The sequence below is a fragment of the Rhinopithecus roxellana genome, chromosome 21 (assembly GCF_007565055.1).
Source record: "Rhinopithecus roxellana isolate Shanxi Qingling chromosome 21, ASM756505v1, whole genome shotgun sequence".
Lineage (NCBI taxonomy): Eukaryota > Metazoa > Chordata > Mammalia > Primates > Cercopithecidae > Rhinopithecus > Rhinopithecus roxellana.
The window spans coordinates 67216215-67239891 of record NC_044569.1 but is presented as its reverse complement, the minus strand read 5'-3'; the positions used below and the strand labels follow the sequence as shown (position 1 = coordinate 67239891).

The 23677-nt window shown below is 38.1% G+C and overlaps 1 protein-coding gene across 1 annotated transcript in view; it reads right to left on the bottom strand.

Moving 5' to 3' along the window:
• The window catches only part of PHLPP1 (PH domain and leucine rich repeat protein phosphatase 1), a 271730-nt gene that overhangs the window by 56729 nt on the left and 191324 nt on the right, over window positions 1-23677 (bottom strand). Inside the window, exons 7-10 of the mRNA XM_010388805.2 lie at window positions 23197-23399; window positions 21131-21191; window positions 17493-17588; window positions 12438-12593 (exon numbers count right to left, since the gene is read on the bottom strand). Coding sequence (XP_010387107.2) covers window positions 12438-12593; window positions 17493-17588; window positions 21131-21191; window positions 23197-23399 — 516 coding nt within the window. The remainder of the gene's footprint in view (window positions 1-12437; window positions 12594-17492; window positions 17589-21130; window positions 21192-23196; window positions 23400-23677) is intronic.

The following is a 23677-nucleotide window of genomic DNA, read 5'->3' as shown; positions in this document are numbered from 1 at the left end:
CTACTAGGTCCACTTGGTGCAGAGTTGAGTTCAATTCCTGGATATCCTTGTTAACTTTCTGTCTTGTTGATCTGTCTAATGTTGACATTAGGGTGTTAAAGTCTCCCATTATTATTGTATGGGAGTCTAAGTCTCTTTGTAAGTCTCTAAGGACTTGCTTTATGAATCTGGGTGCTCCTGTATTGGGTGCATATATATTTAGGATAGTTAGCTCTTCCTGATGAATTGATCCCTTTACCATTATGTAATGGCCTTTTTTGTCTCTTTTGATGTTTGATGGTTTAAAGTCTGTTTTATCACAGACTAGGATTTCAACCCCTGCTTTTTTTGTGTGTTCCATTTGCTTGGTAGATCTTCCTCCATCCCTTTATTTTGAGCCTATGTGTGTCTCTGCATGTGAGATGGGTCTCCTGAATACAGCAAACTGATGGATCTTGACTCTTTATCCAATTTGCCAGTCTGTGTCTTTTAATTGGACCATTTAGGCCATTTACATTTAATGTTAATATTGTTATGTGTGAACTTGATCTTGTCATTATGATATTAGCTGGTTATATTGCTCGCTAGTTGGTGCAGTTTCTTCCTAGCATCAATGGACTTTACAGTTTGACATGTTTTTGCAATGGTTGGTACCTGTTGTTCCTTTCCATGTTCAGTGCTTCCTTCAGGATCTCTTGTAGGGCAGGCCTGGTGGTAACAAAATCTCTAAGCATTTGCTTGTCTGTAAAGGATTTTATTTCTCCTTCACTTATGAAACTGAGTTTGGCTGGATATGAAATTCTGGGTTGAAAATTCTTTTCTTTAAGAATGTTGAATATTGGCCCCCACTCTCTTCTGGCTTGGAGAGTTACTGCCGAGAGATCTGCTGTTAGTCTGATGGGCTTCCCTTTGTGGGTAACCCGACCTTTCTCTCTGGCTGCCCTTAACAGTTTTTCCTTCATTTCAACTTCGGTGAATCTGACAACTATGTGTCTTGGAGTTGCTCTTCTTGAGGAGTATCTTTGTGGCGTTCTCTGTATTTCCTTAATTTGAATGTTGGCCTGCCTTACTAGGTTGGGGAAGTTCTCCTGGATGATATCCTGAAGAGTGTTTTCCAACTTGGTTCCATTTTCCCCTTCACTTTCAGGCACACAAATCAGACACAGATTTGGTCTTTTCACATAATCCCCTACTTCTTGGAGGCTTTGTTCATTTCTTTTTACTCTTTTTTCTCCACACCTCTCACTTCATTTCGTTCATTTGATCTTCAATCGCTGATACTCCTTCTTCCAGTTGATCGAGTCCGTTACTGAAGTTTGTGCATTTGTCACGTATTTCTCGTGTTATGGTTTTCATCTCTATCAGTTCTTTTAAGGTCTTCTCTGCATTGATTACTCTAGTTATCCATTCTTTTTTCAACGTTTTTAGTTTCTTTGCGCTGGTTACGTAGTTCCTCCTTTAGCTCTGAGAAGTTTGATCGACTGAAGTCCTCTTCTCTCAACTCATCAAAGTCATTCTCTGTCCAGCTTTGTTCCATTGCTGGCAATGAGCTGCATTCCTTTGGAGGGGGAGACGCACTGATTTTTTGTATTTCCAGCTTTTCTGCATTGCTTTTTCCCCATCTTTGTGGTTTTATTTGCCTTTGGTCTTTGATGATGGTGATGTACTGATGGGGTTGTGGTGTGGGTGTCCTTTCTGTTTGTTAAGTTTTCCTTCTAACAGTCAGGACCCTCAGCCGTAGGTCTGTTGGAGTTTGCCTGAGGTTCACTCCAGACCCTGTTTGCCTGGGTATCAGCAGCGGAGGCTGCAGAAGATAGAATATTGCTGAACAGCGAGTCCTTCTGTCTGATTCTTGCTCTGGAAGCTTCATCTCAGGTGTACTCCGCTGTGTGAGGTGTGAGGTTTCGGTCTGCACCTAGTGGGGGATGTCTTCCAGTTAGGCTACTCAGGGGTCAGGGACCCACTTGAGCAGGCAGTCTGTCCGTTCTCAGATCTCAGCCTCTGTGCTGGGAGATCCATTGCTCCTTCAAAGCTATCAGACAGGGGCATTTACCTCTGCCGAGGTTTCTGTTGCTTTCTGTTTAGCTATGCCCTGTCCCCAGAGGAGGAGTCTACAGAGGCAGGCTGGCCTCCCTGAGCTGTGGTGGGCTCCACCCAATTTGAGCTTCCCAGTGGCTTTGTTTACCCACTTAAGCCTCAGCAATGGCGAGAGCCCTCCCCCAGCCTCGCTGCTGCCTTGCAGTTAGATCTCAGACGGCTGTGCTAGCAATGAGGGAGGCTCCGTGGGCGTTGGACCCTCCAGGCCAGGTGTGGGATATAATCTCCTGGTGTGCCGTTTGCTAAGACCCTTGGTAAAGCGCAGTATTAGGGTGGGAGTTACCCGATTTTCCAAGTGTTGTGTGTCTCAGTTTCCCTTGGCTAGGAAAAGGGATTCCCTTCCCCCTTGCATTTCCCTGGTGAGGCGATGCCTCGCCTTGCTTCAGCTCTCAGTGGTCGGGCTGCACCAGCTGACCAGCACCGATTGTCCGGCACTCCCCAGTGAGATGAACCTGGTTACCTCAGTTGAAAATGCAGAAATCACCCATCTTCTGTGTCATTCACACTGGGAGCTGGAGGCTGGAGCTGTTCCTATTCAGCCATCTTGGGTGCACCCCCTCTCTTCCCATTTCTAAGCGCATTATTTTTTATTTTGTTTTTAGAGACAGGGTCTGTCACCCAGGCTAGAGTGCAGTGGTCCAATCATAGCTCACTGCACCCTCAAGTTCCTGGACTCAAGGATTCCTGAGAGGCTCCTGCCTCAGCCTCTCAAGCAGCTGGGACTCTTAAGTATATGCCACCATGCCTGCCTAATTTTAAAAATTCTTTGTAGAGATAGGGTCTTGCTATGTTGCCCAGGCTTGTCTCAAACTCCTGACCTCAAGCTATCCTCCTGCTTTGGCCTCCCAAAGTGCTAGGACTACACACATGAGCTACCACTCCCAGTCAAGCCGCATTACTAACGGTTTGTCACCACTTCTTGTATATTAATCTTCCACCCTCTTTCCCACCTTTCAGTCTCAAATCTACATTTATATATACCAAAATGCTCACTATCACATTCCTTTTGCTAAAATATACTAGTTATTTCTTGGTTAGGTAAGTTCATCCTCTGGTACATCATGCCCATACAGCTTTCTGTGTGTACATAAATGTTCTATGTCTTTACTCTCCATCATGGTACCCACTAGTTACATGGGGCTGTTGAGCATCTAAAATATGACTAATACAATGAATTAACTAAGTCTTATATATTTATAAATTGTAACTCATTTAAATTACCACTAGAAGTCACTGGATTACATACTTTTTTAAAGAGGATGAATTTTATGGTATGTGTATATCTAAAAAGCTACATGTGACTACAGGCTTTGAATCACACTTAACTGCTTTAGTAGATGCCTGGAGAAGGGATCATGGGTGCACAGATCTCTAAGTCCTTGAGGTCTTTAAAAAACAGCTTTATAGAGACATAATTCACATAATATTAAATATACCCTTTTAAAGTGTGTGACTTAGTGATTTTCTAGTTTTTTTCACAAACTTGTGCAACCATCACCATCATATAATTCCACAACAATTTCATCATTTCATAAAGAAACTCTATACCCATTTGTAGTTACTCATCATTTCTCCCTTCCTCACATCCCCTGGATTTACTTTCTATCTGTATGGATTTGCCAAATGCAAATATTTCATATAAAAAGAATCATACAGCATGTGTCCTTCTGCATCTGGCTTCTTTCACTTAGCATACTGCTTTCAGGGTTTATCCATGTTGCTGCATATACTAGTACCTTTTACTGGTGAATAATATTCCACTATCTGATATAACAGTTTGTTTATCCATTAATCAAGTGATAGACATTTGAGTTCTACTTTCCAGTTATGAATAATGTTGCTGTCAACATTCATATACAAGTTTGGTGTAAACATATATGTTTTCATTTCTCTTGGGTATATACCCAAGAGCAGAATTGCTGGGTAATATTGTGTTTAATTATTTGAGGAACTGACAATCTGTTTTCCAAAGTGCTTCCATCATTTTACATTCCTGCCAGCAGTGTATGAGGTTTCAATTTCTCTCCATTTTTTCCAACATCTGTTATTGTCTTTTTTATTATAGCCACCCTAGTGGGTGTAAGTCATATCTGATTGTGGTTTTTATTTACATTTTCCCAGTGGCTAATGATGCTAAGCATCTTTTTATGTGTTTCTTGGCCATTTGTATATTTTCTTTTGAGACATGTCTATTCAAATCCTTTGAACATATTTTCATTCAGCTATTTGTCTTTTTTATTGTGAATTGTAATAAGAGTTATTTCAAGTCCCCTATCAGATATATTTCTGTGGGTTGCATTTTCACTTTCTTGATGGTATCCTTTGAAGCACACAAGTTTTAAATTTTGATCAAATCCAATTTATCTATTGTTTTAGTTGTTGCTTATGTTTTTGGTGCTTAAATGTTTAACAGTTTTCTATAACTTAGATCTTAAAGGAGACTTCACTTGATATAAAAATCTTGAGTCAATCTTTAAGTTTTTAAAAAACATTGCTCCATTATTATCTTGCATTGTATAATATTTTTGAGAAGTATAATGGCAGTCTAAATATTTGCCTTTTAAAATTATTTTATCTTTTTACTGGTAGTCATAATTATTTATATCTTCAAAATCTAATGGTTTTAATATAATAAGTTTTAAAATTGAACATTCTGAGTTTATTCCAGGTACCCAATTGATACTCTTTTTCAAATGTACTTTAAGATATTTTGTTTGTTGTTGAAAAAACTCCTTGAATGGTATTTTTAAATAATACTTCTGTCACTTTTTTTTTGTCTTTGTTCTTCAAGGACACATATACAAATGTTATTCCTTTTGGATCTGTCTTCCATTTCCACTATTTTATCTCTAGCTTTTCAAATAATTCTTCATCTTATTTTCATTCTTTTCATTTTCCTTTGTTTCTTTAATGACCCTTATTAATTTTTTGGGTGTGTTCTCCCTTGGGCACCCTGTAATTACTCCTCATTTCTCAGATAACTGTCATTTTCTTCCATTTTCTGAGTTAAATCACTTCTTTCCAGTCCTTCCTGTTCGTCCATTTTGTTCTTAGTTCCTTAATTTTTTGTTTTATATCATAAAATGTTCACTTGACTATCGTTAATTCTGCTTGGAATGTTGTCTTATAGTTTTGTTAGGCTTCACAGTAGATTTTTTGGGGTACGAATTATTCCACAGTGGACATATGTTGTTTTTTGTTTTCTCATTTTGGGAGCCAATAACCCAATAAGGATCTGTTCATCTTTTTCCCAATCATTTTCACAGTATCAGGTTGTTTTACAAGTTTCTTAGTTCAGTGCTGTATCTTCTATCAGCATATATCAAGTGAAGATACATTAAGGGATCTCTTTGTTTGGACTGAGTAGGGAAGGGCTATGTGTCCTCTGATGTTCTGGTTTACTTGTCTTGTAGAACCTTTAGTTTTCCCCACTTGCTTCACTTCCTCTTTACCAATCCAATTGCCAATTTTCCTTCAATAACTGTATTTCTGGCTTGCTATTCCTTCCAGTTGCATGTACTTACACCTAAGCTTAGGTGGTAGTGGTAGACCCACCTAAAGCCCCACTGCCCGCTCCCCTCTTCTCTCTTCCCCACAGTTTTTCTCATTCTGCCATTGCTTAACACAAAATCTTAGGGTGAGGCAGGGATAAAGTCAAAGTGTAATTGCTGGGAATTGATGCTTATTTCTCTTTTTATTTATAATTTACCCTCTCACTGAATTAAGATGGGGGCTACCAGACTTTGGAGTTGCTAAAGGAACATATTTCTCATAGAAGATGCTCTAGCTTAGTAGGGTGCAATCTGGCTGCACTTCCTAATTCTCTAGGGAGCTTTCCTTAGTGTAGAATTCTCAACTTCAACTCGAAGATATTCTTGTTAAGTAGGTCAGGGTGGGGCCTCAAAATCTATATAGCAGAATTCTGATGGTTGGTGGAGTTGAGAATCATCATGGTGCAAAAACCCTTGTCCTCATGCATTTTCGTGGTTTCTGGGGATACGCACACCCCTCACTGGCAGGGTAGACTCGCCCATCTCATCCATTTTAAAAGCATCAGAGAAACAGGGGCAAAGATTACCAAAGCAGTCTCTCAGAGTACGGGCAGAACTCTTCTGATAAGCCATGAATGGTCTCTTTCCAATCTCAGAGCAATGTTCACAGCTGAACACAGGAATGCCTGGAAGCTTCTGGCTAAACCTTTCTGGTTTGTTCTGGTTAATAAAAATGGAGTGTGCCATCAGAACTCCAACCTTGCTAAGATTACACAATCAGCCACTTTCCAATGCCCCCACCCTACTCTGTTCTCCAGGACTGAGGTAGATCTTTTTGGGAGAAATAAGGGAGAGAAAAGAATGAAAATTCTCTTCCCCTTCATAGTATTCTAAACATCAGTGACTGATTCTCTAGTTTTGAAAAACTTGTCAGTTGATTTTGATGTAATAACCCTGGTTAAGAACTATACCTTAAAATATCTGAGAAGCACAACACTTTAAAAAGCAGAGAGGGGATATATATGTTATCTAGAAATATCTCTAGACACATTCAGTTTTTCTATTAAAATTCTTCTTTTATAAAAATATATTTGTTTCAGCAGTAGTACCTGGGTCACCTTAAGCTTTCAGTGTGTTCAGCAGACCATCTGCACTGGAGTCACTGGGGGAGCCTTGTTAAACATACAGTTCCCAGACTATCCTTCTAAAATCGAAGTGAGAAGACCTGAGATAAGAGCCAAGAATCTGCATATTTGATAAGTACTTTAGGAAATTCTGAAAACACTTTGAGAAACACCATCTTAGTCCACTGTGACTCTCAAAACATCAGACACTTCATGATACATCAGAACGTCAAAAGATAGCCCTCGTCACTGAAAAAAATAGTTGCCTACAGCTCAGATTTTTAAAATGCCAGAAATATCTGTCTTTGCCAAAAGGCACCAGTTGTCATGGTCAATTGATCATGCTCTTCTAAATTTTCTGTTCCCTTTTAGCCCTTCTGATATTTACACATATTCTCTCTGAGTCACTAAAACTTATGGTCTGTAATGTGACTAATACTCTGGGAATATTTAATAAACACACATGAGCAATTACCACGAAGCTCATTTGAACATACACTTCCCCAACTTCTGCCCCTGAAAATACCTTGTACTAGTCCACTCAGGAATAAAAACAGACCTGGCTGCCCTCCCACAGCAGGGACCTATAACTCTCCTTTAACGGGTCCATTTTGGCTTTGTTAATTAGGCTGACTTCATCAGGAGAAGCGGTCTGGCCATCAAATGTGTGTGCAGATGCTAGGTGGACAGGGAGTCAGTCATTGCCAAGATTTCAGGAAGAAACAGAAGGATGGCAGTCCCTCTGGCAATGTCTCATCCACTCTGGTGACCCATGGAGAATGTCTACCCTCCCCGCACCCATCTGTTGATGACAACTAATTATCTGAAACCCCTTTGGGGTTTCCATCAGGAAAATCCTCAACTCTAATTAAAAAGACAGGTAAATGAGAAATCTAGGCCCATGATCTAGATTAGAATATCTTCCTCAAGTATTTAGAGGAAGATGAAGATGACTAAAAGTTGTCTAATATAACACAGATTCCCCTGTCTCTTACTTGGTTACCAAACAGCTTCCTGCTACCAGGTATAGTAGATTAATATACACTATTCTAAAGCTGCAATACCTTTTTTTCATTTTTTGAGACAGGGTCACACTCTGTAACCCAGGCTGGAGTGTAGGTGGCGTGATCAGAGCTCACGGCAGCCTCGAACTCCTAGGCTCAAGTGATCTTCCCACCTCAGCCTTCCAAGTAGCTGGGACCAGAGGTGTGAGCCACCACATCTGACTTGTTTTTTTTGTTTCGTCTTGTTTCTTTCAGTTTGTAGAGACATGGTCTTGCCATGTTGCCCAGGCTGGTCTCAAACTCTTAGGCTCAAGCAATCCTCCCGTGTTGGCCTCCCAAAGTTCTGGGATTATAGGTGTGAGCCACTGTGCCTGGCCCTGTAATACTTGACAGTATGAGACTGGCTTTATTAGGAAAAATTCAGAGCAAAGGAAAACTCTCATGAGTCAAAATGTGGTCTTCTGCCCTGTGTCCAATAACACATGCTTCTCTGATATTTCTCATAACACTTGGTAGCGCAAGTTCTACTTAGAGGATGAACCACTGAAACACATAAAGCCCTTTCCTCAGTTATATAACAAAACACAGAACTGTAACCATAATTTATTACCACAAAAAAATATAAAAAAGGAATTTACATATTTTTAAGATTTGCATTATGTAGCGAAACTGAATGGAAGGCAACTGGAGCAAAGTTTCACCAATGCCTGCAGCTGTTTGCCAAACACACAGCTTTGTATCATCCAACAACAAAATGTTGCTCATCATACCATAAGCCTAAATTATACTAGACCAACTTTATTATTTTCCGTCTATTCTACCGTCTTAAACCTACCTTTCACTATAGTTTATTGTGCAGTTACTTTAAACTCTTCATTAGATTGTAAGCTTCTTGAGGATAATTCCTATGTGTAGTCATTTCTCAATGTCCTACGCATCCAGCACAGTGATTTAAACTCAGTGAGATGTTTGCTGCATTGAACCATGTGAACAAAAACAAATCACAACTGAAACCCCCTGCAAGAAGCCAGTCACAAAGAATCTTTCCTAAAAATTGTCTTTAATATTTTAAATTTCATGTTTTCTGGGTTGGCCTACTTCAACAACTGTTTACTAGTTTATTCATTCCCCCCTCAAACTCATCAAACCAAATACACGATATTTGTAAATGTTCCTGAGTTTAAATTATGCCTCAATAAAACAAAACGTAATAAAATTTTTATAAATAGGTAGGTAAAAACCTCCAGTATTGAGGTTGTGTAAAGAGGATAAGTATTAACCTTTAAAGGCAATACTTTGGTGGAAATCATTAGAAAATGTTATTTTTGTTATCTTCTAACAAGTGAACTAATATAAAAATATGGTTTAGAAAAACAGCTAATCAAATTTATCCCACCCCTTTCACATAATCCTGTCTGCCCAAGATAATTAACAATCTTAACTTTTCTTTCTGTTTCTACTAAATCAGTTGCTATGCTGTGCTGGAGATGTAGCAATTATAGCTTGGAAAACAAAGGTACGGGAATATGCCTTCTTGAAACAGTTTCTTATTTCTCCCATTTTTTGGTCATTTGTTTTACTCTCATAAAATAAAACCAAGATATTTGCTCCTTCTCATTCACCCAACCCTTTACTCCAGAACTCTCCTGTGCCAGAAATGTATTTATCCTGCCCTGTCCTCCCCTCACAGCCTCCAAAGGCTGGCAAATTCTCCCTAACAGCCCCTGTTTTCAAAAATGCAGCTGGCTGTAGACACGTCAGTCTATTTGTATGGGGATTTCTGCCTAAATGCCTTTAGCTAACACTGCTGGCCTAGCTTATGATAGCAGTGTCCTTCCAGTGGCTCAGTTCACACCTTTGTCCAGTTCATATTCATGTTCCAGTTCACACAATCCTTCCTTTTCCAACATACAGGTACCATTTGGGAACTGAACAAATAAGCAAAATGAGAAAACCGAGGTTTAGAATGACCTGCACAGAATTACAAAGTCAACAATCAAGGCAGTGGTTTTCAATCCTGGGAGTCATTACAATCCCCTAAACCCACAATTGTTCTTACTTAAATCCTTGTCCAAACACATCTAAACATGAAAATACAGTCTCCAGAAAATGAAATACAGAAATGTATTTCTGAGAAAAATCAAATTCTCAGAAATGAATAAAGAATGACTATTATCTACTGGAAATTCTAGCACTGATAACCTTTAATAGTCGTGAACTTACCAGAATTGGCCAGATTCAGAAATGGTTTTTATTTCACTCAGACTCCTAAAACCTATATCCATTCCTTTATTTGGTCCTACAGATTCAGTGTAGAACTCTAGGGGAACAAGTGGATTCCCATTATGACATAACTTATAATTCTCCATAGAAGAAATCAAATTTTATAGTATTCACAACCAAAAAGTGTATGTCTAAAGTGATCTGTCCCTGCACATTCTGCTTTGATATTAATGTAAAAACAATAATTCTGGCCTGGTACAGTGGCTCACACCTGTAACCCCAGCACTTTGAGAGGCTAAGGCGGGTGGATCACTTGAGGTCAGAAATTTAAGATCAGCCTGGTCAACAAGGGGAAACCCCATCTCTACTAAAATTACAAAAATTAGCCAGAAGCGGTGGCATGCACCTGTAATCCTGGCTATTTCGGAGGCTGAGGGAAGAGAATCACTTGAACCCAGGAGGTGGAGGCTGCAATGAGCTGAGATCACACCATTGCACTTCAAGCCTGGGCCACAAAGCTAGACTCCGTCTCAAAAAAAATACCCCAAAACTAAAAAACAAGAATTCTTTCAATGATCTTGAAACATTTCACTTTTTACCAGGAGGATGACATAGTACTGGCCAATTACAATATGACAATCCCATTTTCTCATAGTTCTATTGTTTCTTTATAATTATTCCAGTTGGAATTCGTTATAACTTACATGAGTACACTGAAGATAATTTTCTTTTTAAGTGAGGAAAACAGAACAAAAGGAAGAAGAAGAGTGCTAGAAATGTTCTATATCTTGTTCTGGGTAAGGTGGTCCCTGCAACCATTTCTATAAATATGTAAAAATTCATTGAGCAGTCACTTAAAAGTTGGACACTTTACTGAATGTAATCATATTTTTGTAGTAAGATTTTTTTTAATCTTATTAAAGATTTACGGAAAAGATGAGGAAGAAAAAAAATATAAAGCCTGGAATTGAAATTCCTTAAATTCTCTATCATTTATTACACAAATATTTTTTGAGCACTTTCCTTTATTCTAGACACTGTAAGATGTTGATGATAAAACTATAATTAAGACACAGTCATTGGCCGCATGGTGTTAGTAATCTAATAATGGAGAGAGACAAGTGAGTAAGAAATTACAATACAGTGTGTGATGGCTATTATGATAGGAGTAAGCTCAGGGAGTTAGGCACATGCAGTGGGAAATCTAATTCAGCTTAGGAGAGCCAGAGATTGCAGACGGCCATTTCACCCACATAATATGACACATGCTGAAACATAGCTAACATTTATTTTGTAAGGTAAAAAGATCCGTCATCATTTCCTTCTTTTCTCTGCACTTCTAGAAGCAAAATTAAATTTAACATTTTTGTCTTCATTATGAGATACACTGAAAGTTAGATCCTTCATATTGTCTCTAAAGTAATGGTCACTCCCCAAAAATAAACATGGGAGCAGAAGTCAAAATAACTCAGGCTATCAGCCTATGAAACGTTTTAGAATGATGCACATGGGTTCTGAAGCAAACAAGATGCTCCAAAGTAAGTTAACAGCCACTGTTACTTAAGGCTTTCTTTAAAGAAAATTCTGTATGTGGCAACTTATCACAACAAAATAACAGAGCTACATTTAATGTTGAAATTAACCTCTCCCTCCCATTCAAAACAACTTCTTCAAATGCTTAGTGTACGATACAAGTAATTTAGGAAAATTTTGTTTTTTCAAAACAAAATAATTGAATTGAATATGGAGTTAATTATGGTAAAGATAAGAAGGACTGATTAAAAAACAGTAAGTGCTGGGCACAGTGGCTCGCACTTATAATCCCAGTATTTTGGGAGGCCAAGGTGGGTAGGTCGCTTGAGGCCAGGAGTTTGAAACCAGCCTGGCCAATATGGCAAAACCCCATCTCTACTAAAAATACAAAAAATTAGCTGGGCATGGTGGCACATGCCTGTAGTCCCAGCTACTTGGGAGGCTGAGGCAGGAGAATCACTTGAACCTGGGAGGCAGAAGTTCCAGTGAGTTGAGACCGCACCACTACACTTCAGCCTAAGCAACACAGTGAGACTCTGTCTCAAAAAAATCAAAAAACCAAAATCAGTAATAACTAAGCTAACTCTAGGACAATTCATCTCCATCTCCCAAAGTCCCAAACATGTGAAAGCAGGAACAGAGAATCATAAGATAATTAAGCTAAGCCTGGCATGGAATGTGACCAGGTAGTAACACAGGAGCACACTTCTCATCCTTGTTTTACACCTACATCCCCATGACACATGTATGGACAATGTAACCTACTTTGTTCCAGAGAGCAGCAAAGTTAATAAAGAATCTATAGGTTGCTCCTGACTCCATCGCCTACAAAATGGTCAGTAAAGTGGCTGGCAAAACTATTTCCTTCACAAATCTGGGACAGACACATAATCGGAAAGTTTACACAGTCTCAGGTCACAAAAGACAAAGACACAAATGAGGGAGTATTTATAGACTCAGATGATAAACAAGACAAACGGCTTTACCTGTCAGACTTCATCAGAAGGTTAGGCGGGAGCTCAAGGAGCTGGTTGTGTTGCACATCCAAGACCTCCACCGAGGTTCTTTCTAGCCTTTCAGGAAGCCTTGCCAACTGGTTGTGTCCTGCCAGTAGTTTCCGGAGACTGCTGTTACAAAATAAGCTGTATAAAAAGGGACAAAAGACCGAAAAATGAAAAAGAGTAGAATACTTAAAATTATCTCTCCAAAAATCACAAATTCATTTGGAGCAACTACAAATTCATTTTAATATAAATTCAAACTTGGAACTATTTGTGTTTCAATACTTTCTACACTCAAGAAAAGGAGGAAGGAAAAAACTATGTAAACAGATACTGAGCAAAGAAGCTCTACATAGCAAAAAGCAAGTTCTATAGATGGAGCCACTGAAGAGATCAGTCTAATCTTGTCAGGGTCACAAGGCAAGCTTTAAAAGGCTGCATGCTTCTCCAGAGTAGGGCTTGTATCTTATATTGTCCCAGAATGCTGGGTTACCCATAAGAGATTCTGAATAAGCACAGCTGAGCAGTCTTTACTTATAGGATCTGCATTAAATAAAGGGTTATTCAATCAAACTTTTACAAATGTCAACTGAGAAAATGTTATGTTTTTCCTCAGTTGCATTTCACAATCCTAATTGTTTCTTCTTTGCCTCACTTCCCTGGCTGTATGTCTCTGTTTTTTTCTAGCTTAATCCTAGACCAAGGTAGAGACTCCCTCCCGAAAGAGCAGCATGTACTTAATCCACTATTTTCTTGAGAGACTTAAAGAGCCATTTGGAAGCTTGGCTGTGTTTCTTGTAAAGGTCATCAGAACTGTCAGAGATGATGAATACTTGTTAATCTAATGTAAATCTACATTATGACCACTTCAGACTTCCCTAACATTACAGAGAAAAAAACAGGCCCTGGGTTTAAACAGACATCTCAGGGGTGGGGAAAAGTGAGGTTACAATTTGCATCCTGATCACTTTAGATTAAGAATTTATCAATCTGCCTAATTGATAAATTAAGAATTTATTTATTAATCTGCTGTCAAAGAATGAGGCTTCCTCATCCACCTCCTGTTTTCCACCATTCTGATCTCACTCACGAATGCCCATAATTTTTTTAAATTAATTTTTACTTGACAAAAATTAGCATACATTTACGGTGTAAAACATGTTTGAATATATGTATACATTGTGGGATGGCTAAATCAAGCTAATTATCATATGCATTACCTCACATATTTATCATTTTTTTTGTGGTGAGAACATTTAAATCTACTCCCTTACCTATTTTCAAGAATACAAGACATTGTTATTAACTGTAGTTAAAATGCTGCACAATAGGTCTCTTGAACTTACTCTTCTTGTCTAATCCAAATTTTGTATCCTTCAATCCACAAGAGTTAAAAATTCCCGTTAACATTAGGGCATAACTTTATTCACTTTAAATAGCAAATGGAGTTTCTTTGCTCACAAAGATGCTAGCAAACTGTCTCAATGCTGTGACACCACAGGCCCCAGTTAAAGATATCTAAGTTGGCAGGTTTAGATATCAGTGTGACAAGACAGATTATCCGGGCCAGATGATCTATGCAGTTACCATTACCATAGGGCAGTCTCTGTAATGGTCATTCCAGCCTATTATTTCAGCATGTGGTTCATCATATATATATATATGTATCCTTTACCACATAAATAACTAAAAGGTGATAAAATCTTTTACCTTGATTTTTCCAAATCAAAAAGATCAACTATAGGATGAGTATTGAATGCTAATTATTGGGTTTAGTTCAATTCTTTTGGGTATTGTCTAAACATTAAAATACTCTCTTTCCTTTTTAATACATTTCTGCCTCTAATAATTTCTCTTTTGTCAAACTCTTTTTTTTTTTTTCCTTTGAGATAGATAGAGTCTCACTCTGATGCTGAGGCTGGAGTGCAATGGCGCAATCTTGGCTCACTGCAACCTCCACCTCCTGGGTTCAAGTGATTCCCCTGCCTCAGCCTCCAGAGTAGCTGGGACTACAGGCATGTGCCACTACGCCCAGCTAATTTTTGTATTTTTTAGTAGAGACAGGGTTTCACCATGTTGGTCAGGCTGGTCTTGAACTGCTGACCTCAGGTGATCTGCCCGCCTTGGCCTCCCCATGTGCTAGGATTATAGGCATGAGCCACTGCACCCGGCCCTGTCAAACTCTTCATATACCTTACTTGGACAAAGTATGAGTATTAAATCAATTTTAATTAATCATTGTCTTGCCTGAATTTTTTTTTTTTTCTTTTTAAGAGGCAAGGTCTCAGCTCTGTTGCTCACGCTGGAGTGCAGTGATGCAACCACACGTCACTGTAACCTTGACCTCCTAGGCTCAGGCAATCCTCCTGCCTCAAGTCTTCCAAGTAGCTGGGACTACAGGCACACACCACCATGTCTGGCTAATTTTATTTTTTGTAGAGATAGGGTCTTGCAGTATTGCCCAGGCTAGTCTTGAACTCCTGGGCTCAAGCAATCTTCCTGCCTTGGCCTCCCAATGTGCTGGTACTAGATCAAGAGCCACGGTACCCAGTCTTGCCTATTACATCAACAACAGGGCTTATACAGAGTTTGCAACTGAACAACACTATAAACAGAAAAACAATGCACACTCTTTTTGTTCCACGTGTTAAACACACACACACACACACACACACACACACACACACACAAGAATACAATAACAATAGAGCATTTGGGATTTGCATTGAATAAGCATTTGTTTAGATTCTCAAAAAGCCTGTTCTGACGCAGAACAAATTAAAGATCAACAGATCTGGGGGGGAAAATTGGACAAAATGTCAGTTATCTTGCATTTGTTTGTTTATATATGTAAAATATAAATATATATTAATGTATAATATATACATTTATAAAATATATATATGATATATCTTTGTAGCCTTCAGCAAAACAGAGAACTTGGATGCCAATGTGCTATCTGTGGGATTGAGGGGTGAAAGGGGGAAAGAGAACAGAGAAAAGAGAAGAAAAGGCCAGGTGTGGTGGCTCATGGCTATAATCACAGCACTTTGGGAGGCTGAGGCAGGCGGATCACCTGAGGTCAGGAGTTCAAGAACAGCCTGGTCAACACAGTGAAACCCCGTCTCTACTAAAAATACAAAAATTAGCCAGGCGTGGTGGCACGTGCCTGTAGTCCCAGTTACTCAGGAGGCTGAGGCACGAGAATTGCTTGAACCCGGGAGGCAGAGGTTGCAGTGAGTCAGGATCGTGACTCTGTCTCAAAAAAAAGAAAAAAAAAAAAGAAAAGAAGGAAAGACAGAAAGAAAATAGAAGATAAGGTAGAAAATTTTTTTCAATAAATTATTTTTTTCCCTACTGTTTTCGTTTTTCCTGTTCTTTTACTAAAAGGGCCATGCACGGACACACACACACACACACACACACACACACACACACACACACACCCTCTTGTTAATAGTGATGGCTGCAACGGATCACCTAAATGCTCAGTCAACATAATATTCTAGGGCAGAAAGCACTTTCAAATGGATCATATTTACAGGTATAATGTATTGCTGGGGAACATAATGAAATTAACAGAGCTTTTCAGGGATGAAAATATAACTCAGATTTCTTTAATAAGAGCTACATTCTAACACAGTGTTATCAAATATACGCCACATGTAATTTTAAATTATCTAGTAGCCACATTAAAAGAAAAAGAAAAGAACAAGTAAATGAATTCTCAGAGTATTATTTCATTTAACCCAGAATATGCCCCAAATATTAACTTAACATGTAATTAATGTACACTATTATTAATATTTTACATTCCATGTATATTTTACACTTACAGCACTTCTCAATTAGGATTAGTCACATTTCAGGTGCTCAACAGTCACTTGGTTAATGGCTGGCTGGGGGCTACCATACTGAACAGCTGAACTCTAACATGTTTACTAGGCTTACCAAGCAAGTGTATCTTCTTGGTAAGGAAACAGGAATGGTGATCACATACCTTTAAAGATTGTGCACTAAAGTAAGTTTACTCCAAAATGGTAACATACTTCTACAATATTTTCACTGATGTTTTTGATTATACATAGCTAAAAATAACTGACTTCCTCTGTTCAGTGATTGGCTGAGAATGGTGGAAATAATAAGACCTGAGTTGAGGCAACCACAAGTAACTATATGAATTTAAGTTAATTGGAATTAACGAATACACAAAATTTAGTTCCTCAGTCACATTAGCCACAATGCAAGTGCTCAATAGCCACATATGGCCAGTGGATACCATACTGGGCAGCACAGATACAGAGCACTTCAATCATCACAGAAATTTCTACAGGACAGCACTGGATAGACTCTTAGGGTTACTAACTGCATGGCTAGTTACTAAAAATTCACTAATATTTTGGACCATGATTAGTCAACTTGAAAATATCTGTCTATATTTACAGACAATAGAAGTCATCATGTGGCTGTTTTGCAAATCTTGCCATTAAAGTGAAAATTATAAAATAAAAATAAGAACATATTTAAGAGAGAGAAGTTCTTGAACCTTCTACTCCCAAATTTCACAACAAGAAAAAGAGAATCTAGTCTAGTTTGCTCTTTCTAGGTTTCATGACCTAACCATCTTATTTCCCCCTCAAAGTTAAGGTCTAGGGAGAACAAAAGGTATTTATGTTTAAAGTAGACATATTAAGTCAACAAACAGAGGTGGAAGATTCTGAAAGACTTAAGATCCCAGAAGTGGGCTAATCATATTGTTTGCTTCAAAGATTGTTTTTGGCTTACTTAAAAATTTCCACCAAGCACAACTGCCTGCAAGGTTTTGAAAAGTCTGGCTGAGAGTCAAAGCCTCACTCTACTCCTCACTGCACTGCATGAAGAAAGTTTGTAACTTGAAGACACCACACGGGGTAAAAGATACCATATTCGTTTTTAAAGCAAACTCTTTTAGGCTTATGATACCAAGTTAAACACCGAATCAGCAATTTTTTAAATTGCTCATCTATTGTGAGATCCTCTCATTTGATCTGCAATACTCACCGGGCAGGAAGTTCACATATTTGATTATGGCCAATATCCAAAACTTCTAGCTTTCGGCTTTCACATACCCACTCAGGCACATTTTCTAAGCGGTTCCTAAATGCAAGAACATAAAATTGTTTGGTTGAATTTGGCCTCAAAAGTGGTTCTAAACTCAAATTATTACAAGGAATAAGTAAAACCTTAAATGAAACACCAAAGTACCGTGGGCATAAATCGAAAGAACATGTGGATTCGCTTTTCTCCAGAAGTAAGAAGAATTGTGATAGGGAGAAGAAATAAAGAAAAAGTAAGGAAGAGGCAGAGCACAGTAGCTCATGCCTATGGGAGGATCGCTTGTGTCCAAGAGTTTGAGATCAGCCTGGGCAACACAGCGAGTCCCCATTGCTACAAAACATAAAAAATTAGCTGCTCATGGTGGCATGCACCACTAGTCCCAGCTACTCAAAAGGCTACAGTGGGAGGACTGCTGGAGTAGAGTAGTTCGAGGTTTACAGTGAGCTATGATCTCATCGCTGCACTCCAACCTGGGTGACAGAGCGAGATCCTATCTCTAAAAAAAGTTAAATTTTTTAAAAAGAAGGAAGGACATAATTACATAATCTGTATCATCTCTAAAGTCTTGAAAAAAAAAAAAGCCTAGCTCCAAATTGACTTTCCTAAAGGGTCTACAGACCTATGCCAATTTTAGGGAGAATCTGTGTTATACTGAAAATAAAAACACACAAAGTCAAATGGCATATCACAGTTTTATTTTCAAATTTATATTTTTTCCCTTAATATTAAAATATTTCCCAACTCCAGCTGTCATCATGAAAATATAGCCATGGATAAATGGGAAGGGAGAGAAATAGTTTTAAAATGGTGGCAATGAAAAGTTCACTGACAGTTAACTTGGAAGAATTAATTAATTAAAAACATTTACTTGGGCATTAGATGGTAATTACAGTTACTATAAAAAGGAGAACTAGGCGGGGCATGGTAACTCATGCCTGTAATTCCAGCATTTTGGGAGGCCGAGGCCGGCAGATCACCAGAGGTCAGGAGTTTGAGACAAGCCTGACCAACATCGTGAAACCCTGTCTCTACTTAAAAAATACAAAAATTAGCTGGGTGTAATCCCAGCTACTTGGGAGGCTAAGGCACGAGAATCGCTTGAACCCAGGAGGCAGAGGTTGCAGTAAGCCAAGATCGCACCATTGCACTCCAGTCTGGGCAACAAGAGCGAAACTCCATCTCAAAAAAAAAAAAAAAAAAAAAGAGAGAGAGAGAGAGACAGAGAACTAAACTAATGCTGTCTTTAACTTTTAAATGAATTGATCATTACTTAGATAAACTACTCTATTTGAATGTGTCCCTAGTCACACTGGTTATCCTTTTACTTTCTTTTTAAAATACGTAAAGTGGCCAGGCACAAAGAATTTCAAACAGTATGTACATTATGACCACAATTCTTTATACACAGATGGGTAATTCTATGAAAACATGATGCTTGGGACAAGAATCATAAGATATTACAGCAAAAGGAAAAATAACTGTGATGTTAGGATGGTGGAATCATGCATTATTTATGTTCTTTAATTTTGCAATTATATCTACTCCTCAATTAAAATACAGAAATAGAAGGAATTATTTTCTGCTTAGTGTCTGTCATAGGCACATACAGTTCTGGATTTGAAGCCCTAAACATTGACACACTCATTTTTTTTTTTTTAAATTGTTAGTATCTAAAACATCTCAACAGGACAGGGGATTGAAAGTACTCTTTAGTAAAAACAACCCCAACATATAAAAATTAAAACTTCTGTAAGTGATAACTTAGAACTTTGTATGGAGGAACCTGACCTAGTAAACTCTGTGATAGGTGACAGTATGGGAGGTGGATGAGGTAGTGTGTTATAGTGAAGGTTCTGGGCATGAGAGTGGCCACAGGAAGATGAATATCATTTAAGGGGCAGACTTCAGAGACAAGCATGACACAAGAGTTTCCAATTCAGTCTCACTTAGGGGTTTAAATGGCTAACATTTGCGGATTACACTGTATTTAAAAAGTAGTTTAACTCTATGACTAATTCTCGAAAATATATCTGGGCCGGGCATGGTGGCTCATGCCTATAATCCCAGCACTTTGGGAGGCCAAGGCTGGTGAATCACTTGAGGTCAGGAGTTCCAGACCAGCCTGGCCAACATGGTGAAACCCCATCTCTACAAAAATACAAAAATATTAGCCAGGCGTGGTGGTGTGTGCCTGTAATCCCAGCTGCTCAGGAGGCTGGAGCAGAAGAATCATTTGAACCCAGGAAGTAGAGGTTGTAATAAGCCAAGATTGCGCCACTGCACTCCAGCCTGGGCAACAGAGCAAGACTCCATCTCAAAAAAAAAAAAGAAAAGAAAAGAAATCTGTTCAAGATATTTATATGGACCCATGTATGCAAATCCCATTCCTATACTGTTCCTATACTGCTCTTATTCAAAATGTGAAAATAACATTCAGGGTTGCTGGGGGGTTGGGAGGAAACTAATTAGGTAATGTCTGATTTAAGTTAATTAAATAAAATTATCTGATGGGTAGTTAGTAGGAAATGTAAGAAGCACTACTCAAAGAGCTTTATGATTTTATAATTATATATTTATAATAAAAATTTAACTGTAATAGTTTCCCAATAACCAAATACTGACATGTCTTGCATAACTGTGATTCAGTATATTATTAAAATAGCTAAGCCTGTGTAATCTCAAGACAAAAGGCAAAATTCTGTACAAGACAAATCATACAATAGTTGTGATTAAAAAGCATGGTGACTGTTAATAAACACACCAGAATTTAAGCACTGAAATGAGTTAACAGTTGTCACCTTGAGTGGGCCACAAACTCCCTATGTTTAGAACATTTTTGTGTATCTCCTTTGGAATTACCTTCAAAATGAGTTTCAATTTTATAATTCATTGTTAAAATTTTTTAAGTTTACTTCGTATAAATACACACTGTAGACACTGTCAAGCCTTTGTGCCTTTAAGAAAAAGTCTACTACAATATTTGTGGTAACTGCAATAAATATAATATACCGCAGAAGCAAATTACCATAAAAGGTAAAATGGTTACATATTCAAAAAGAAGCTAAGAAAACCAAGCAGGTTGTATAGAATTGATAGGCTTTGTCACTATTTTCTAAGAATTCTTAGCAAAGAGATATATATCTAAACAAGGGGGGAAGAAATCAAAAGAAATAAAGCACTTAAAAAATAAAATTATCCTAAGACTTGGCAGAGTTTAAAAAAATAAAAAAAAATTTGAAAATAAAAAATAAAATTAACATTACTTCAGGGAAAGACACAAAAATATGATTCATATAATGAAAAGAGTTATTAGAACTTTAAGCCATATGGCCCTCAACTCACCTTTCAAGTCCAAATCTGGTGTTCAAATTGGTGTGCACACTGACACTCTGATGCTCTGGTTTGAGCTACAAATGTATTTTCATCAACAAATATATATCATTTTAGAGAATAAAGTAAAAATCATTAATGTTTTATCATTTACCTTCAAAATATTAAAAAGTACTTGTGCATAAGCTCAGTTAGAATTACTAAATAATTTTCTAGTAGACTCTAGAGGGCTCTAAGACTTGACTTCTTACCTTGAAACATCCATGTAGGACAGATAATTTGGAACTGGGTAAACATCAAGTTGAACAAGTTCTAGGAAGGAAAAAAAAACACAAAGACATCACTATCCAAATGACAGAGACTCTTTTTGTATGTGGAACATCATTACTGTGCTTTATTCTCTATTGTTTGTTTAGTTTAGGAAGTACAATACATCATTTGTTCAACTTTGAAAGTACAGAAAAGTAAAAAAGAACTTTTAATTTAATCACAAGATCTTCTTCAGAGATTGAAATAAATCACGTATTCTAATTTCCTGCCTCTTTTCTATCCCTTTACTGTTGCTCTCTTATTGTTATGCAGGCTGTATTACATCTGAAGGATTAACCATGAGTGCCATCCTTTTAAAACCCAAGGGTCCTTCCATAAAACCAAATAATGCTTCTTGTCTTTTGCCCTCATCACCTTACTGAAACAGCACTCCAGTGGGTCACAAATGACTTATTTTACTTAAATCTGAAACTCTTCCTCAAAACTTTATGAAATATGACACCACTGTCCCCTGTAACTTTGTTTCTTGGGCAGAGTAGTTTGTAAATGTCCTTCCGCTTCCCTAAACAATTACCAAGTAATTCACAGGTGCAGCTCCTATCTGGTTGCCCAGTCTGGCTCCAGCTAAGTGTGAGGGGTTTGTAAGTTGACCTTTGGTACTAGCACTCTCCTCTCTTCCAGTTACCTTACTTCCCTGGTTTCAGGTATCACCTCTGAGCAGATGAGTCTCAAATCAACATCTATAATCCTGACTACAAGTTCCCATTAGCCCACATGAAGCCCATCACAGTAACTTGGATTAGTGGAGTAGTGGATTACCCTCAACCTTCTCCTATAAATGCATTCTGTACATACTCTTTTCACATTAACCGCCTTAAAGCATCACTTCCATCATGTCTCCTCCACTTTAGAGTCTTTACTGGTTCTCTATTGCTTATTATACTAAGGCCAATGCTTCACTATCTGACTAAAAGCATGCCTCTCCTAATTACATCTGTGGGTTCAGAATTCCCTGTCTTCTCCCAACTGCCCAACAAGCCACATTCAGATTCTTTCTTCCTACTTCATTCCCACTGGTTATCTAAATCCTATAACCCTTCAGTGCTCAGCCAAACTGATTACATTAGAAAATATACCTATAAGAGGTTTGGCTTGTTTTTCTGAGATAACAGTAATCACATTTGAAAAATCCTTCATCTTTCAGAGCTCATGAGCTGCACTATGCATAAAACAAGTGCATGATAAACATATGTTCAACTTGCAGTAGTGAACACTTGTTTTCATTCAGTTTACTGACTGCAGGGAATGAAACCTTCATCTTAGCAAACATATGCCCATATTACCTTTTCTTTTTTGGAACTGCCCTGATTTTCAGATTCTTAGAAAGAAACATTAAATGATTAAGACTCTTGCTTTATGGTGTCCTTGTGGGTATATCATTCTGGTTTATCTTTTTTTAATAATCTTTTTTTTTTTTTTTTTTTAGACAGGGTCTCACTCTGTCAACCAGGCTGGAGTGTAGTAGTGTGATCTCAGACCACTGCAGCCTCCACCTCCTGGGCTCCAGCAATTCTCCTGCCTCAGCTTCCCACTCCCAAGTAGCTGGGACTATAGGCATGCACCGCCATGCCCAGCTAACATTCTGGTTTATCTTAAGGTGAGCTCTCTGTTAGTCAAACATGAAACTGGAAATCCTGAATGGAGTCAAAATAAAACTTCCTTTCACTCTCCAGTATTAAATAAAGGTTCCAGATTTAGTAATAAGGTAGTAAAGATCTCTAGATCTTGGTAATGTAGCCCAAGAAATAGTTCTCTTTTCTCTCTTCCTTTAAGCAGAAAATCCAAATCAAAAGTGTGAGTAACTTATAGGGAAAATAAAATCTTCCTTTTTGATTCCTTTAAATAGTAAGTCAGCATTTTTCTTTTGTGACTTTTATTTTAACAAAATTTGAGCTATTTTACTAACTACTTGAGCAAAGAACAATCAGAGAGGCAGAAATAATGATGCTGGGTAAAGAGCAACTTTGATGTGGCCTATGATACATACCATTAGAAGAGGCATAGAGTGCTTTTAGGAAATAGCCACAGATGTCTAATGTGACCAGTTGATTCCTTTCACAGTGTAAAACTTCAATGTTGTTGAAAATCATGGCATCTAGATCACCAAGTTTATTGTCTCGTAGGTCAAGCTGAGTAACATGCTGTAGAAAGTCCACTTCATCTGCTATCAGCTTCCTAATTATGTTCAACCTTGAAGGAAAAGGACATAAATAGAGACTACAATTAACTGCAATGCTAAACACCCTAATACAAGAGATAGCGAGAAAGAACTCAATTCTCTCTGTACTATAGTTCTCCATGATTTTTGGAATCTCAGCATCTGGCCTTGCTTAACTAGCCAGAGTATCTATTTTTAGCTACAATTCCAGGAGGTTTTAACCTTCACAATACATTCTGAAACACAAGTGACACCACTACAGCTGGGAGAGGAATAAGCACATTGACTTTACCTTAATTTACTTCTAGGG